At 33.1% G+C, this 16,390-nt stretch overlaps 1 protein-coding gene across 1 annotated transcript; it reads left to right on the top strand.

Moving 5' to 3' along the window:
* Positions 1–5,881: 5,881 nt before the first annotated feature.
* LOC118046235 (heat shock 70 kDa protein 15) lies at positions 5,882–11,157 on the top strand. The gene is made up of 10 exons (XM_035055054.2): positions 5,882–6,042; positions 6,776–8,006; positions 8,507–8,734; positions 8,843–8,938; positions 9,027–9,245; positions 9,402–9,596; positions 9,679–9,825; positions 9,940–10,089; positions 10,172–10,302; positions 10,470–11,157. The coding sequence occupies exons 2-10, from the start codon at positions 6,837–6,839 to the stop codon at positions 10,690–10,692; spliced, it is 2,559 nt and encodes an 852-aa protein (XP_034910945.1). The 5' UTR covers positions 5,882–6,042; positions 6,776–6,836; the 3' UTR covers positions 10,693–11,157.
* The last annotated feature ends 5,233 nt before the right edge of the window (positions 11,158–16,390 follow it).

Here is a 16,390-nt window from a genome sequence, read left to right as displayed (position 1 = left end):
ATTTTAAATTTGCTTGGTGTATAAGTGATTTGAACTTGGTGATATATATATATGATTTAAATCTAGTAATTTATGTTTATGTGATCGGTATGAATAAAATATTGTGATGATATTGATTAGCTATCATGAAAATTGGGGTAGCTAATGGTATCAATGGGGTTCCATTGGTACCGGCATTCCTCAAATTGATTAGTCGACCCTAGGTAATTAGGTGACTAATGATATTAGTAAAAATTACTAATATCGATATAGTTACTCCCGGTTAAGGGAAAAAGATAAATTGATTAACTATTTTAGGTCGGAAATAGTTAATGATATCAATGGGTCGCATTGGTATCAACAACCATTTTTGGTGTGATTAGCCATTTTAGGTAAGGAGGCTAATGAATTCAAGGGTTCTTGACATCGACAACTTAGATGGCAAACCATACATGGGTAAGAATTGATTAACTATTTGAGGTTAGGAATAGTTAATGATATTAATCGATTTTATTGATATTGTCATTTGAATGGAGTTGATTAGTCTAACCCAGTAATGGGAGACTAATGATACTAATGAGATTCATTAGTATCGGCAATTAACTTCCGTTGAATGGGAGGCGAAGTGTTAATTAGTTATTCCAAAAAAAAGGATAAGCTAATGATATCAAGAGAATAATATATTAGTATCAAATAAGGATTGATCCATAAAGAGATGGCATTAAAATCATTTTAGTCGTGTTGCGATTTCTAAGATGAATTTACTCTTGATAATTGATTAGGATATTAGATGGAAAATACATATTATAAAGAAGTCTATGTTTAAATTTTATTTGTCAGAAGAAATGTTATAACAATTATTACCTATGGTTGTTATTATTGTTGTTAATACTTTGTTATATTTATGTGTACATGTTATTTGTTATTTTCAGGCCCGTTAGGGTTATGTTAGGAGTGAACTTAGTTTAACTATCTTTTGCTATGTAATTTTTTCATATTTCAAGACATTTACCTTCTAAACTTAAAAATGTAGTATTGACCCATAAATTTGGATGTAATTTTTAAGTACCTATTTAAACCATGCATGTTTATAGTTGTAATTTGATCCTTCATTTGAATTTTATTATATGGTATTATTATGCATGATATATTTGATGTAATGATAATATATAATGCATTGTTTCCTTTTGTGAAATTAAATTTTGTAATATTATTGAAGAAGATGTGTTGTGTTAATGATGATGAGTTTGGTTGAGGTTGGTTGAGATTCATGATGATTGGATCCGATTGTGAATGATATAGTAAGTATAAATCTTGTATTGTCGATAACTTGGAACCTCTCGTTATAGGGGAGACTCCGTCAAAATTTTGGTAGAAATTATGGTGGATTTTTTTAAAAACATTTCTTGAAATTTCCAGTTAACTGTTGTTTGTTGTCCTAAAAATTAGGACTATTACAAATACTCTCTAAATAGAGTGGATTTTATAATTGAGAATCTTTGATCTCTATAGCTTACTCAATAACACTTAAGGGATTTGACGGTGTTTAAGTGTTGTAAGAATGTGAATGTATACTTTTTTGCTATAATATGAAGGTTTTAATGCACAAATATAAATATGATTGAGGATTGATGGGTTTGAAGTTGTTTTGCTCTTAAAATAACTTATATATGATATATGTTTAGATTCTCTATTTAATTATACAATTATATAAGCTACATATATGTTTATAGGAAAAACCAATCATTTTGTAGCTGTTACTATTCTTCTAACAAATAAAACAGTCGACCAGTTCGACTTAAAATCCAAGTTTGATAGTTTTAAACTCGGTGAATCTTGAACCGACCAAATGCATATCAATCTTATAATGCATGCAATGTGAAGTCTGTAAATTTTATTTTACTTTGTACTATCATGTAAGATATAAAGATTTACATTTGAGCATTAAAATGAATACTTAAAAACTAAGTCTTTACTTGCTTCGCATCTTAAACTTGTTGATTGATTTCTTCATTCAGTTATTCATGCTTGTTGATGTTCTTCATACAAACCTGTTTAAATTTATTCTCAATCAAGTATATCATTTGTCAATTTTCCATTTAATTGTTATCATCAAAATATATAAAAGTATTAATATGTGACTTGAAAGTTAACATTTCAATCATTCCACTTTGATGGTGGTTTTCAATTTAGGTAATAAGTCCAACAAATTTATGAACTTCTCTATTTATTTATTGTCATCTACTTGAAATTCTTACTTGGGAATGATTGTTTGAATTTCCATTACTCTCTATAAAGTAAGCTTATACTTAAGCCAACAATGTTTTGTTTGTTAATCATCTCATGTAATTGAGTTTTTGCTTGTATTTAACCATGTAAATAGAAGTAAAACAATCTTTATTAGATGGGAAGATCTCACTTCTTTGTTGCTTTTTTATTGGTTGGACATTTAAATTAGAGCGTATAAAGTTATTGATTGTTTGATTAAGATCACTTGGTCGAGAAAGAATATCTTTTGACTTGCTCATAAGAAAGGTGGTAAAATAGCTTGGTAAATTTGAATCCATATAGGGAAAACTCAAGTTAGAGATTTTCTATATAACATAATTTAAATTATACTTTAAAACACCATTAATTATTGTTATAACTTAATTTTAACCCTATTTTTTCTATGTATTTTTAAAAAAGCAAAAAAATTTCAAAATTAAAAAAAGAAAGATATTTCAACGAAGTTCTCATGTCAGTGTGCTTACTAGCTGTTGAATTAATCAAACCGGTAGATCCAAAATTCTTTACAACACCAATGAAAATCGCAATGAATCCAAGATTTAGGGCATATTTCAATGTGAAAAATAAATTTTCTAAGTTATTAAATAATTGAAAAGGTTACAAAGAAATATTTTGACTACATTTCAATTGATTGCTAAACTATTTTTTTTTTAATATAGAATTGTATAAAAGCGATTGATGGACCACATGTACGTGCTTGTGTATCACAAGAAAATCAAATTCAATTTATTGGCAGAAAAGGTGTACCCACTCAAAATATAATGATGGCATGTAGCTTTGACATGCAATTTATATTTATTTGAGCTAGGTGAGAAGGTTGTGCACATGATACAAGAATATTTCTTGACGTGATTGACAATCCAAATATAAGATTTCTGAATCCACCATAAGGTATTGAGAAATAAAAGATGGGGGTGTTATTAAATTTGAATAATTTTATTTTTAGTCTATAATAGGAATTAATTTTTGAACGAACATTATCATTATGCACGGAAGTATTATCTTGTTGATTCGGGATATCTAATGAGCACGGTTACTTGGGACCATATAGAGGTAATAGATATTATCTACTAGAATTTCATTGATGAGGATAACCACAAAGTCGAGGAGAAATATTTAACTATGTCTATTCATCCTTACTATATGTAATAGAATATACTTTTGGAGTTTGGAAGAAAAAGGTGGAGAATCTTGCAAAACATGCTTTTGTTTCATTGCAAAACATAAGTTCAAATTGTTGTTGCATCAATGACACTACATAATTACATTCGAAGAAAGTCGATCCAAGATGTTGCATTTAATGAGTTTGATCACCATCTTGATTTTGTTCTGATGATATTTGAACCAATGTGATTCTACGATCACAAACATGTAGGCACAGAAGGCTTCGTGTATGGATTATGTTCGTGATGGCATTGCAACAAGTTTGATAGGGCAATAATGTTTTTTTTTTTTAAGTGAACAATTTCTTTTTATGCCGATTATTGTTTCTACTAAATATTATGTTTTCTATTTGAAACATAATGAATTAATTTATGTCATTTTCAGTCATTTTATATACAACATTAATCTTAACCATAATTTTAACCAAACATATCATGACATGATTTTGGACAAAAAAAAAATCAAACCACAATTTTAACCAAACACACATTTTATATAAACCAACCACAACAAAAGTTATTTTTTCAAAATCACTTTTATTAAACCACAACCACAATAATTACCACAAAGACAAACACTCTCTAAGATTACTTGGTCTAGAAATAATATTTTTTGACTCACTCATAAAAAAATGTGGTAAAATAACTTGGCAAATTTGAATCCATCCACATAAAATAAAGAGAGGGAAAACTCAAGTTAGAGATTTTTGATATAATATACATTCAAATTATACTTTACAACACCATTGTCATAACTCAATTTTAACCCTATTTTTTCTATGTATTTTCAAATTAAAAAAAAAAATAAATGAAGAGAAGGGGATTAAAATGGAGCGACAAAAGAAGATGAAGGACTAAAAAATAATAAGAGACAATCGAGAGACATTGCCTAAAACATGGAAAAGAAAAATAGCGGGGGCATTCTGCACAAAGCAAGGTTGAAAATAGGGAATTAAAAGGAGGCCACAGGTTTTATCACGGACCATAAAACTCTGACTTTTTAACTTTGAACAAAAAAAAAACATTTTTCTTTTCCTTCATCTTTTCCCTTCAGCCGAAGCTCAGGCCACAACCCTTTTTGTGCATGCCTCTGTGCACAGCCACCAACAACCAACAAAACCACCCATGGCAGCCGACGAACTTTCCTTCCTCCACTAACCCACACCAGCAGCTCTCTCTCTCCCCTCGCTGTCAGCAGCCTTTCTATCAACCATCTTATTTTACACACACGATTTTAGTCTCAACCCAACTCCATCAGCACGTACACGATTGACAAGCATTTAATTGAAGAGCAAGAACAATTAATCTCTTGAATTGAGAAGCCAGGGCAAGGTGCTTTGAGATCTGAAGTGGCTCCATTTTCTTGCATTAATTTTTAATTTCAGCTATTTGGCTCTGTTTCAGTGGTATGTATTTCGGCACGAAAAGCTATTTGATGTGTGATTATGATTTTTTTTTAAATAATTTTTTATATTAAAATATATATTAATAATTTTTTTATTTTTTAAAAATAATTTTTATCATTAATATATTAAAATAATTTAAAATATTAAAAATATATTAATTTAAAATTAATAAAAAAATAATTTTTTTATATATTTAAAAGATAGTTTTAAAATAAGAAACAAATAGATTCTAAAAAAGAAAGAAGGGGCAAGTGCAGATGAAATACCGTTGCTTGGAAGATTATTTGTACCTTCTTCATGTTTTAGTTTTTTGATATAATGTGTAGAAATAACACTTCATTGAGAGAAATGAATATGATCTTCATTATGAATACTTTATATATATATATAAGCTATGGACCCTAAACTTAAATTAATAAAACAAATCTCTTTAATCAGTAAGTTAACATTTGATTTTTTTTCTTGTGATATTATACTTCCGAAGCAGAATCTTATTTTTGAAAAGGTGGAAAAGAAGATTGATTTCCTGGCGATAGTTATGAATTTTGGAAATAGAAACCAAGCCCAGAGTACAGGCCCATGAAAGTTAGCCCAACTAAGCAAAACAAAACCTAGACTAGCATGGCAGTATCACATGACAGAAAAGTCCAGGTAGTGGATGTTTCTAGAAGCACAAGAAACACAATTAAAGCTCGACACATCTCTCCTCTCCTCTTCAGACGGACCACGTCGACCCCACCTACACAGATCGATTTATTTTTTAATTACTCATAAAAAATATTTATTTTTATGTCAGTGTTCGTAATTATGATATAAATACAAAAAATAATAAGAAAAAATAAAAATAAAAAATTCCACACGCAACAACGAAATATGTGTAATTATGATTTGGGTTGTTTTTTATTTAAAAATATATTAAAATAATATTTTTTTTAAATTTATAACTTGTACATCAAAACCATTTAAAATTATAAAAAAATTAATTTAAAATATATTTTTAAATGTAAAAAATCCAAACCAAACCCTATTTTTTTAAAAGAAAAAAGAAAAAAGAAAAAGAGCAGCCCTCGCTTGCGCTCCCTCTTTTCATTTAAGTTAAAGCTTCACTCGTTTCTTTTCCTTTCTTATATAAGAAAAAAAAAGATTTCTAGAACCACCCGAACCCCTCCCGTCTTTCCGTGTTTCCATCTCCTCTTGTTTTACAGGTAAGTTCCTATCTATCTCTAACCCTAGCTTAGATTTGATTTACACCATTCTAAACAGCTTTTATTAATTAGCTACCAAATCACCGATTTGGTGTTTCCTTTCCTCCTGTCTCTAAAGTTTTTTATAGATCTGTGAGTTCTTATTTCTAGATTTACCTCTAAAGATTTACAATTTTTTTCATTGATTGTAGTCTTGTTGTTGATCGTGCCTTTCTCTGTTAGATTCAGCCGATTATCATTTTTTTTCTTAATTATTTCCTGTTATATTTTAGGTTAATAGTAATAATAGTATCAAGAAGCTATTATGGTGATTAGATTGTTGATTCAATAATTACATGTTGAAGTTTGTATTTTTTACAGATTTTTTTCTGTATAATCGCCTGCATTAGTAATATATATATATATATATATATATATATATATATATATGGATTTCTGGGTTTAAGGGTTTTGGCGGTAGTGACTCATACACTGCAGAATTTGTACCTTTCTTTCTTTCTTCCTTTTTTGTCTCTTTAGGCTGCGCTTCCATAAGGAAAAGTATGAATCCTTTTTTATTGTGTGCCTTTTCTGGTTCTTGTCTTGGGTTTGTTGTGGCTTTATATTATTTACTCTGATGCTATGATTGCTTGGATTTTTATTCCTGATTCATGCATTGCCTTTTGATTTATGATGATTATGTTACTATTTTCGTTAGTGGCAATTAGATTTGATCTCTGGTTGTTTTGTGCAGCTTGCCACATAACTTATAGGGCTATAACCGATTTATAAATCGGTAATTATTTTTGGCAATCATGAGCGTGGTTGGTTTTGATTTTGGTAATGAGAACTGCCTTGTTGCTGTTGCGAGACAAAGAGGGATTGATGTTGTGCTTAATGATGAATCAAAGCGTGAGACTCCTGCTATTGTATGTTTTGGCGACAAACAGCGTTTCATCGGGACTGCAGGGGCTGCCTCGACCATGATGAATCCCAAAAATTCTATTTCCCAGATCAAGCGGTTAATTGGGCGCCCCTTTTCAGATCCTGAATTGCAAAGGGATCTGAAGTCATTGCCTTTTACAGTCACTGAAGGTCCTGATGGATTTCCTTTAATTCAGGCACGGTATTTGGGTGAGATGAGGACGTTCACACCTACCCAAGTCTTGGGAATGGTGTTTGCAGATTTGAAAATCATAGGCCAGAAAAATCTGAATGCAGCAGTGGTGGATTGCTGTATTGGTATTCCGGTATATTTCACTGATCTTCAAAGGAGGGCAGTTTTGGATGCAGCCACAATTGCTGGATTGCATCCTCTCCGTTTGATGCATGAGACCACAGCTACAGCTCTGGCTTATGGTATTTATAAGACGGATTTGCCTGAGAATGACCAGTTGAATGTTGCTTTTGTTGATGTTGGACACGCAAGCATGCAAGTGTGCATTGCTGGATTCAAGAAAGGTCAGCTTAAGATCTTGGCTCATTCATTTGATCGTTCCTTGGGTGGTAGAGATTTTGACGAAGCTCTGTTCCAACACTTCACCACCAAGTTCAAGGCAGAGTATCACATTGATGTTTTCCAGAATGCGAGAGCATGCCTTAGGCTCAGGGCTGCCTGTGAGAAGCTGAAGAAGGTTCTTAGTGCCAACCCAGTGGCACCTCTTAATATTGAATGCTTAATGGAGGAGAAGGATGTTAGAGGCATTATTAAGAGGGAAGAGTTTGAAGAAATTAGCATTCCGATATTGGAACGTGTGAAGAGGCCTTTGGAGAAGGCACTACAGGATGCTGGACTTGCAGTTGAGAATGTTCATACAGTTGAAGTGGTCGGCTCTGCTTCTCGTGTACCTGCCATAATGAAGATTTTGACTGAGTTCTTTGGAAAGGAACCTAGGCGTACAATGAATTCTAGCGAGAGTGTCTCCAGGGGCTGTGCATTGCAGTGTGCTATTCTTAGTCCCACTTTTAAAGTGCGAGAGTTCCAGGTAAAATCTTCTTTACTTGTTTGCTATTAGTGTTATTTTTATGATATGATATGTTGGTGATATCTTTGCTAACATGATTATAGCATGATATGATTTTATTCACTTAGTGCTATAGCATTGGCATCTTATGTCTTCTTTCATTTAATGATGCGACTGGAACTGTGTTAATCTTTGAATTGTTTAGATGCGCATAAAAAGAAAGGGAATTAGACTTGCAGACTGAGGAGCGCTACTGTTTTTAAGACCTGGTTGCTATATAATTTGTTTAATGAAAAAGGTGAATAATTAAGGATACCAAGTTTGAGAGTCATCATGTTATCTTAGATGCGTTCTTTAATTTATTGTAGATATTGCAGTCGTTATGGCTTGGAAATGTAGATGTGCTTTTCAACCATATTATTGGTCGCGTTGTGTGACCTTCTGCTTGCCTATGTTTTGTTTCCCAGCAATCAAAATTCTATGAAGTACATTGCATGAATTGTTGACTGTTCCTTTTCCAGGTCCAAGAATGCTTCCCATTTTCAATTGCTGTATCATGGAAAGGTGCAGCTCCAGATTCTCAGAATGGAGCAGCAGATAATCAACAGAGCACTATTGTCTTCCCCAAGGGCAATCCCATTCCTAGCATCAAGGCTTTGACATTCTATAGGTCAGGGACATTCTCCATTGATGTACAATACGCTGATGTTAGTGAATTGCAGGCTCCAGCTAAGATCAGTACATACACGGTAGGAAGTTAACATGCAGTATCAAAAATTCACATTTTTAATTAATGTGATCTCAAGGACATGGCCTAATTTTAGTATTAATCTATGTCATATGAACTTCACTTGCAGATTGGTCCTTTCCAATCTACAAAAAGTGAACGTGCAAAAGTGAAGGTGAAAGTCCGCTTGAATCTGCATGGGATTGTGTCTGTTGAATCGGCAACTGTAAGTCTTGAAGAGTGTTTGTGATTCTCATTGTAGTTTATTAATAATAATATATGTACCAGCCTTACTGATGTTATGCTTCTGTCAGCTTTTGGAGGAAGAGGAGGTTGAAGTTCCTGTCACAAAAGAGCCAGCAAAGGAACCTGCCAAGATGGATACTGATGAAGCTCCCAGTGATGCTGCCACTAAGGGCCCTAAAGAAGCAGATGCCAATATGGAAGAGGCAAAGTCAGCTGCCGATGTTTCTGGGGCTGAAAATGGGGTTCCTGAGGCTGACAAGCCAACACAAATGGAAACTGATACCAAGGTCAGTTAGCCCCTACAATTTAGGATTGTGTAGGATCTTCCTACATTAAATTTCAGCTGTGGTATGGTCAGAAGCTTGGAGGAGAACATCTTTTCCTTTTGATACATTCTTTCATAGACCCAGGTTTCTTTAAAAAAACCTTTTTCCTGGTTTCAGGTTGAGGTTCCCAAGAAAAAAGTAAAGAAAACAAACATCCCTGTGTCGGAGGTGGTTTATGGTGGAATACTGTCAGCAGAAGTGGAAAAACTACTAGAAAAAGAGTATGAAATGGCATTGCAAGACCGGGTTATGGAGGAAACAAAAGAAAAGAAAAATGCTGTTGAAGCTTATGTCTACGATATGAGGAATAAGGTAGAATTTAATCTTTACTTTACAGCATGACTTTTTAGCAGCCTTCATATAGTCAGGTGTTACAATGCTTTTGTATTTTCAGTTAAGTGACAGATACCAGGAGTTTGTCACTGACCCTGAGAGGGAGGGATTCACAGCTAAACTGCAGGAGACAGAAGATTGGTTGTATGAAGATGGTGAAGATGAAACCAAGGGTGTCTACATTGCCAAGCTTGAGGAGCTCAAGAAAGTAAGGACCTCTATTTTTCTGAGAGCGTGTGTTTGTCCACTTCTCCTTGTCCTGTGAAAAAGGGGCTGGTGGGTTATTTCTCACGTGCATGTTTAATGATGTTAATGATTGCAGCAAGGTGATCCTATTGAAGAGCGCTACAAGGAGTACACAGAGAGGGGATCTGTGATTGATCAGCTTGTTTATTGTGTCAATAGTTACCGAGAGGCAGCAGTGTCTAGTGATCCTAAATTTGAGCACATTGACTTGACTGAAAAGCAAAAGGTAAAGACTTGTTAGATTTTTGTATGTGGTTGTTTGTTGTGGTGAAAGTGTTAACTAAAGCCATTGTCTTGGTATGTGATAGGTTTTGAACGAGTGTGTAGAAGCTGAAGCCTGGTTAAGAGAGAAGAAGCAACATCAGGACTCACTTCCCAAATATGCCACTCCAGTTCTTTTGTCAGCTGATGTGAGAAAGAAGGCTGAGGCACTTGATAGGTATTATTTCTTTTTTCATCTTTGCTTTGAGTTTTGTTCTTTGCAGTTCTCTAAGCTTAGATGGGGGGAATGTTTCTGATACGGTGTGGCAACATTCAGCTGCTTTTCCTTGCCTGTATAGGGTGAGATTTTGGTCAGCATTAAGATTAGAATGTTTGTTTCTGCAGGTTTTGCAGGCCTATAATGACGAAACCAAAACCAGCCAAACCAGCCACTCCTGAGACTCCAGCAACTCCACCACCTCAGGGTAGTGAACAGCAACAGCAGGGAGATGCGAATGCTGACCCCAGTGCTAATGCTGGTGCCAATGAGACTGCAGGAGCTGCCAGCGGCGAGGTGCCACCTGCTTCTGGAGAACCAATGGAGACTGACAAGTCAGAGACTGCATAATTCAATGCAGCTACAGAATCTGTCGTAATGAATTAAGAAATTTGGTTCTGCTGTATCAGAACAACTTTTAAGGAGGCTGAGACGAACTCTTTGGTGGGCTGACATTATGTGAGGATGTGGGTCCTTGATGTCTTTCTCATCTTTTCACCTGTGAAGCCCTCCCATCGTGTGTGGTTCACCTAATTTTATCTTGAGAGCTAGTCTCTAGAATCCGGTTTTAAAGAAAGGGGGTTTTAAGAAAGAGGTTTAGACCTCAAAGGTCTTTTTGCCCCGACTTTTGTTGTGCAGAGACGGAGTGTACTCTTTTTTGAGGGTCAGTGTTTTAAGTGCCCGCTATTTTTTTGTTTATCCTTTCTGTAGGATGTCCTCAGCATCAAATATTGGCTTGGTTTTTTCCCCTCATTGTTCCTAATATAAACTCTCAAGTCTTGCTTTGCCTACAAAGCAGGGTGCCTGATTCTATTTGATCTCGATCCCAAACAGTTTTGCCTACGTTTTGGTTGCCTGTACTAGGAACGCGTGGTGAAGCTGTTCGAAGAAAGTGAAGAAGCAGGCATGCTGCTGGCTGTTGATGTTCAAACTTGGTATCGTGGTAATGGTGTTTAATATTATTAGCACAGTTATCTGAAAACACAATTTTATCTTTATCAATTTAATGCTTTACTTGTTTTTACACTTGTTAGTCTGTCCAGTTATCCAAGTTCAGTAAATTGTGGGTCAATATAAAAGCTGATCTGCAAATCGATTTGAAAATAATCCAGGCAAACAGACAACTTCTTCTGACGACAATTTTCTGTCCAGAAAATGACTCAAACAGCACCTTCATCAAAAGCATCCTACTCTTGGGACTGATTTCCGCACTTCAAAGGTCCTCTCTCTGATTTTACCACCAACAACTTCTGAGTGCATTTACCATGAGTGTCGTAGCCACCTTCATACATGTCTTGATTTTTGAATAGTTCTCTTTGGGCTTGAAATTAAATCTGAAAATAAGATTGATAGCAATATGAAAAACACTCGTGTTGGTAGGATTAGGAGTAGCATAGAAAAATTTAATTTCTACAAATAACCTAATAAGTCAAATAATCTCCAAATAAGCAACTAGCATGGCTCTATATTAATGATCAAGTTTCTTACTTTTTCAAGATATTAAGGAATCACTAAGAAACATATACTAACTCGTGACAGAGTGATGTGTATCAAGATACCCTGTTTAATCAACATTAAAGACAATAAAGCAAATGTAAAAACTATTTGGAAAGAATAGACCATAACTAAAAGAATCAAATAGATATCAAATGATGTGGTAAATAACTACCAAATGTTAGTGACATGGAGATTGCATGAATTGACTGATTTGCTGAACTGCGAAAGGGATATTAGGTTGAGTAATATTGAGATAATTCAAACTGCCAATCAATTATTGAAATAGAGTATGATCAGGAAAAAGATCCCCCTCTCTATATCAAAACTTAACATTCACCTTTTAAAAAGTATCCATTGGAAAAAAGTCTTAAAGACCAGTTAAAGAAATGAAATCCTCAGTTAAAGAAATGAAATCCTGAGTATATTTATGTTAATGCAAAAACTCCCAGAAAAAAGTATAATGAACTAAGGTCTTTAATGTAAACACAATCCTAAAGATGTTGTTCAAGGTTCTTAATCAATAAAGAATCAGTTCTCACAATAACAATATCATCCATATAAATAAATAGAAGAAAAAAACTACTAGATGACTTGTAAAGAAATAATAGGATATTTGCTTTGCATAAAAGGAAGCAAAGTAAGGTAGATTAGAACTTGTTAAACCACACTCGAGGAGCCTGTTTCAAACCATCCAAGGACCTTTTCAAGTTACACACAACTGATATAAGAGGGAGAACAAACCAAATAGAGGTTCCATATAAATATCTTTTTTGAGATAACTATAAAGAAAAACATTTTTTATGTTCATTTGATGAATGGGCCAGCCCTGAGAAGTAACAATGACAATAATGGTACGCACTGTAATCATTTTCATAACAAGAGTAAAAGTCTTCTCATAGTCCATTCCATACTTTTGTTTATTCTCAATAGCAACCATTCATGCTTTAAATTGATCTAGAGTTCTATTAGAGAGAAACTTAATTGAGTACACTTATTTACACCTATTGGGCTTAGGAATTGGAGGACAAGAAATAATTTCTCATGTGTGGTTATCCTGAAGAGCCAGAAGTTCCTCTTGCGGTGCTTTTTGTCAACATTCATGCTTAAAAATTTATGAGTAATATGATAGAACATTAATAGTAGGTAAAATAACTGAAAAACCATACTAATTAAAGGGATGAGATACTCTAATAAATACCAAAAAGTAGACTTAAAACAAGGAGACACGAAAGCAGTTTTAAGAGCAATCTTAGGTAGTGAAACAACATCAAGAAAAAGTAAAGTTGGTCAACATCTTTCATACACATTTTATGGTTTGAATCGTTAAAAAGATGATAAATTCTTAAAATTAGGAAGAATTGGAGCAATTAAGAAAGGTTTAATATAAGCAGAGAAGAAATATTGATTGCCAAAGAAAACAACATTTCTAAAAATATAAAAATTTGTTACAGCTCAAATCATAATAAACAGAACCTTTGTAAGAAACATTATAACAAAAAAAAAAAATACATTTAGTAGATTAAGTAAAAAGTTTGTGTTGTTTATGAAAAGACAAATAGACAAAACAAACATAACCAAAAGTATGAAAATCATTATAGCTAGGAAATTATTGTAAATATGATAGTACGAGGAATTAAAATTTAACACTTGAGATGACATTTTATTTATTAAGAGGGTGTTTGGGAGTGTGGTTGCTGTTGCTTTTTAAAGTGCTTTTCACTCAGAAAAGCATGCCAATAATGTTTTTTTTTTATTATTTTTTAAAAATTATTTTTGAGATCAGCACATCAAAATGATTTGAAAGCATAAAAAACATATTCATTCAAAGCAAAAAAAAAAAAGTTCAAATTTTTTCGGAAGCACTTTTGAAAAGCACTCCCAAACAGGCACTAAATAAACTATAGTAGCAAAGCTTCAACCCATAATTATATTTTATTGTGGCGTATAAGGACATGAGAGATGCTAAACAACACCTTTTTGATGTAAGAAATCATGAAGCTCATGAGACACATATTCCCCACCCGAATAAGATCTCAATATCTTAATACAAGGAGAAAATTGAGACACACCCAGATAAACTGACTGCAATCATTAATAAATATCACAATGTAATTGTAATAAGCATGATGAATAATTGGTGCAATTGTAAATTCCCGGTTATAATTTTTCTGGGTTATTAAAATATGAGAAATATAACCGATAGTAAAATGGGTTAAATTAAATATAAAAAAAAAACTAAATCAAGATAAAAATGGTGAAATTAATGAAATAAAAGGTGAATATAGCACTAAATTGTTAGAAAGAAAAATTTTATGGGGACAAAATGAATATGTAAAACCAAGAGGTGTTAATGTTCAAATAACAAAAGGTTAGTGGTTTACGTACAAATGATAAGAAAGGATGAGGGTAAATGTGCAATTAATAAGAAGATAACACTATAAATACCATTCTATTTTCTCTCTTGTGGTGACTTGCAAAAGCTAGAGAGGCATTAGGGTTCTTTGATCTTTTCTTCTCATTCCTTGATGAAATAAACACCAAAATGTTAACCTAAAGTGATTAAAAAGAGTCAATAAGTGATAAAAAAAAGGGGCGATATTTGGTGGTTTAAAGAGTTTAAAGAGAGGCTAGAAAGAAGACAGATTGATGGTAGAAACTCCAACGGCTATAACTCCAACTTCCACCATTGGATCAGAACAATATTTGGATATTTTGTTCTCCTCCATGTCTTGTATATTCTCACTAGAGAGATCTTCTATATCAGTCTCTGTTTGAGAGTTATCATGGGAGGGAAAATTCTGGGAAAAATACACTTCTAAATAGTCTCAGTTATCGACCGTGTTTTCCTCTGTCCACCGTTGGATCGAGCTATAATTTGGCTATGTGGTTCATTTAGATGCTATTTAGATTCTGAATGGTGGAGATTAGATGTAAGCACTTCGAACATAAGTTGTGCTTCTTACACAATAGGTCTGCAATGTTTAGGTTAGTTCGGTTAAACCCAAGTTTCTGAAAATTTCATTGTTGGAGGAAGTTGATATTTAGTTATGTTATACTTATAATAATGAATTACAACTTGACTGTATGGATTGTTTGGAATATGATTCATTTGTTATTTATAGTTGTTTGAAAATGTTTTCTGTGACAGCCCTGGAAGTCTATGTTAGGGGGACTAAATACCACTCTTATGCTTTATTTTCTTTGGAGGCTATTTTGGTTGTCACAGAACTAATTTTGACAGTAGTTTCAAACAACCATAAATAATAAAAAAAATAATATTCCAAACAATCCATATGGTCAATTTGTGATTCATTATTATAAGTATAACATATCCAAATATCAATTTCATCCAACAGTGAAATTTTCAAAAATTTAGGTTTAACCGAACTGACCTAAACATTACAGGCCTACTGTGCAAGAAGTAGAACCTCTATTCGAAGTGGATTTTTTTATCTCCACCGTTCCAATTCTAGATAGCATTTAGACGAACAACATATCCAAATTATAGCCTGATCCAACGTGGACGAAGGAGAAAACAGTCGGTGACTAAGACTGTCTAGAAATGTATTTTTCTTAGAAATTTTTGTCCTATGATATGTCTCAAACTAAGGCTGATATAGAAGATCCCTTCAATGTGAATGTAAAAGACATTGAGGAGAGAAACATATCCAAATATCGTTCTAATCCAACGGTGGAAGGTGGGTTTATAGTCATCTGAGTTTATGGCATCAATATGTCTTCTCTCTAACCTCTTTCTAAACTCTCTAAACCACCAAAATATCTCTCATTTATCACTTATTTACTCTTTTTAATCACTCTAGGTTAACATTTTGGTGTAGATTTCATCAAGGAATGGGAATAAAAGATCAAAGAACCTTAACCCCTTTATTGATTTATGTTTTATTGGATTTGGTTGTAAACTAATGTTTTAAGTTATTATACAATTTTTTTTTAGAACTCAATTCTGTATTCGTAGACATATATTTTATTCCCTTTTATCAATCCATTTATATGATATACTAATATTTAAGAAAAGTCTTTGTGCTTATTATGTGTGAATGCCATATATGAAAGGATTGAATGGCGTGTGTGATGGTTTAATGGAATGTTTGGCCTACTGAGAAGTGGGGATGTTACAATAATATCTCAAACATCACTATGAATAATATTAAAGCTCATTATAGCACGGCTACCAAGAGAAGTGAATGGATGGGTTTTATTCATCCCTAATTTACATGCAGAACAATCAAATAGAATATTATGAGAAGAAAATTGATCTTTATTTTCCAGAAAACCAGAGTTTAACAAACAAGACAAAACAATAAAATTTGGATGGCCTAAACATTTATGCCACACTTCACCTTTATTTTTAACAGTATTACAAGCAAAAGATAGAAAATGAGAAATAAAAAGTTCAGTGGAAATAGTCTTTCAAGTTTAAGTCTCTTAATGATCACTGTCCTTAACACCTAATCATGCATAAAAGAACTATTATGAGAAAAATGCACATTACAAAAATTCTCCACCAATTGACCAACCAAAATATGTCTAG

Source organism: Populus alba, chromosome 1, assembly GCF_005239225.2.
Source record: "Populus alba chromosome 1, ASM523922v2, whole genome shotgun sequence".
NCBI classification, from domain to species: domain Eukaryota; kingdom Viridiplantae; phylum Streptophyta; class Magnoliopsida; order Malpighiales; family Salicaceae; genus Populus; species Populus alba.
This window is presented reverse-complemented; position numbering and strand designations above follow the sequence as displayed.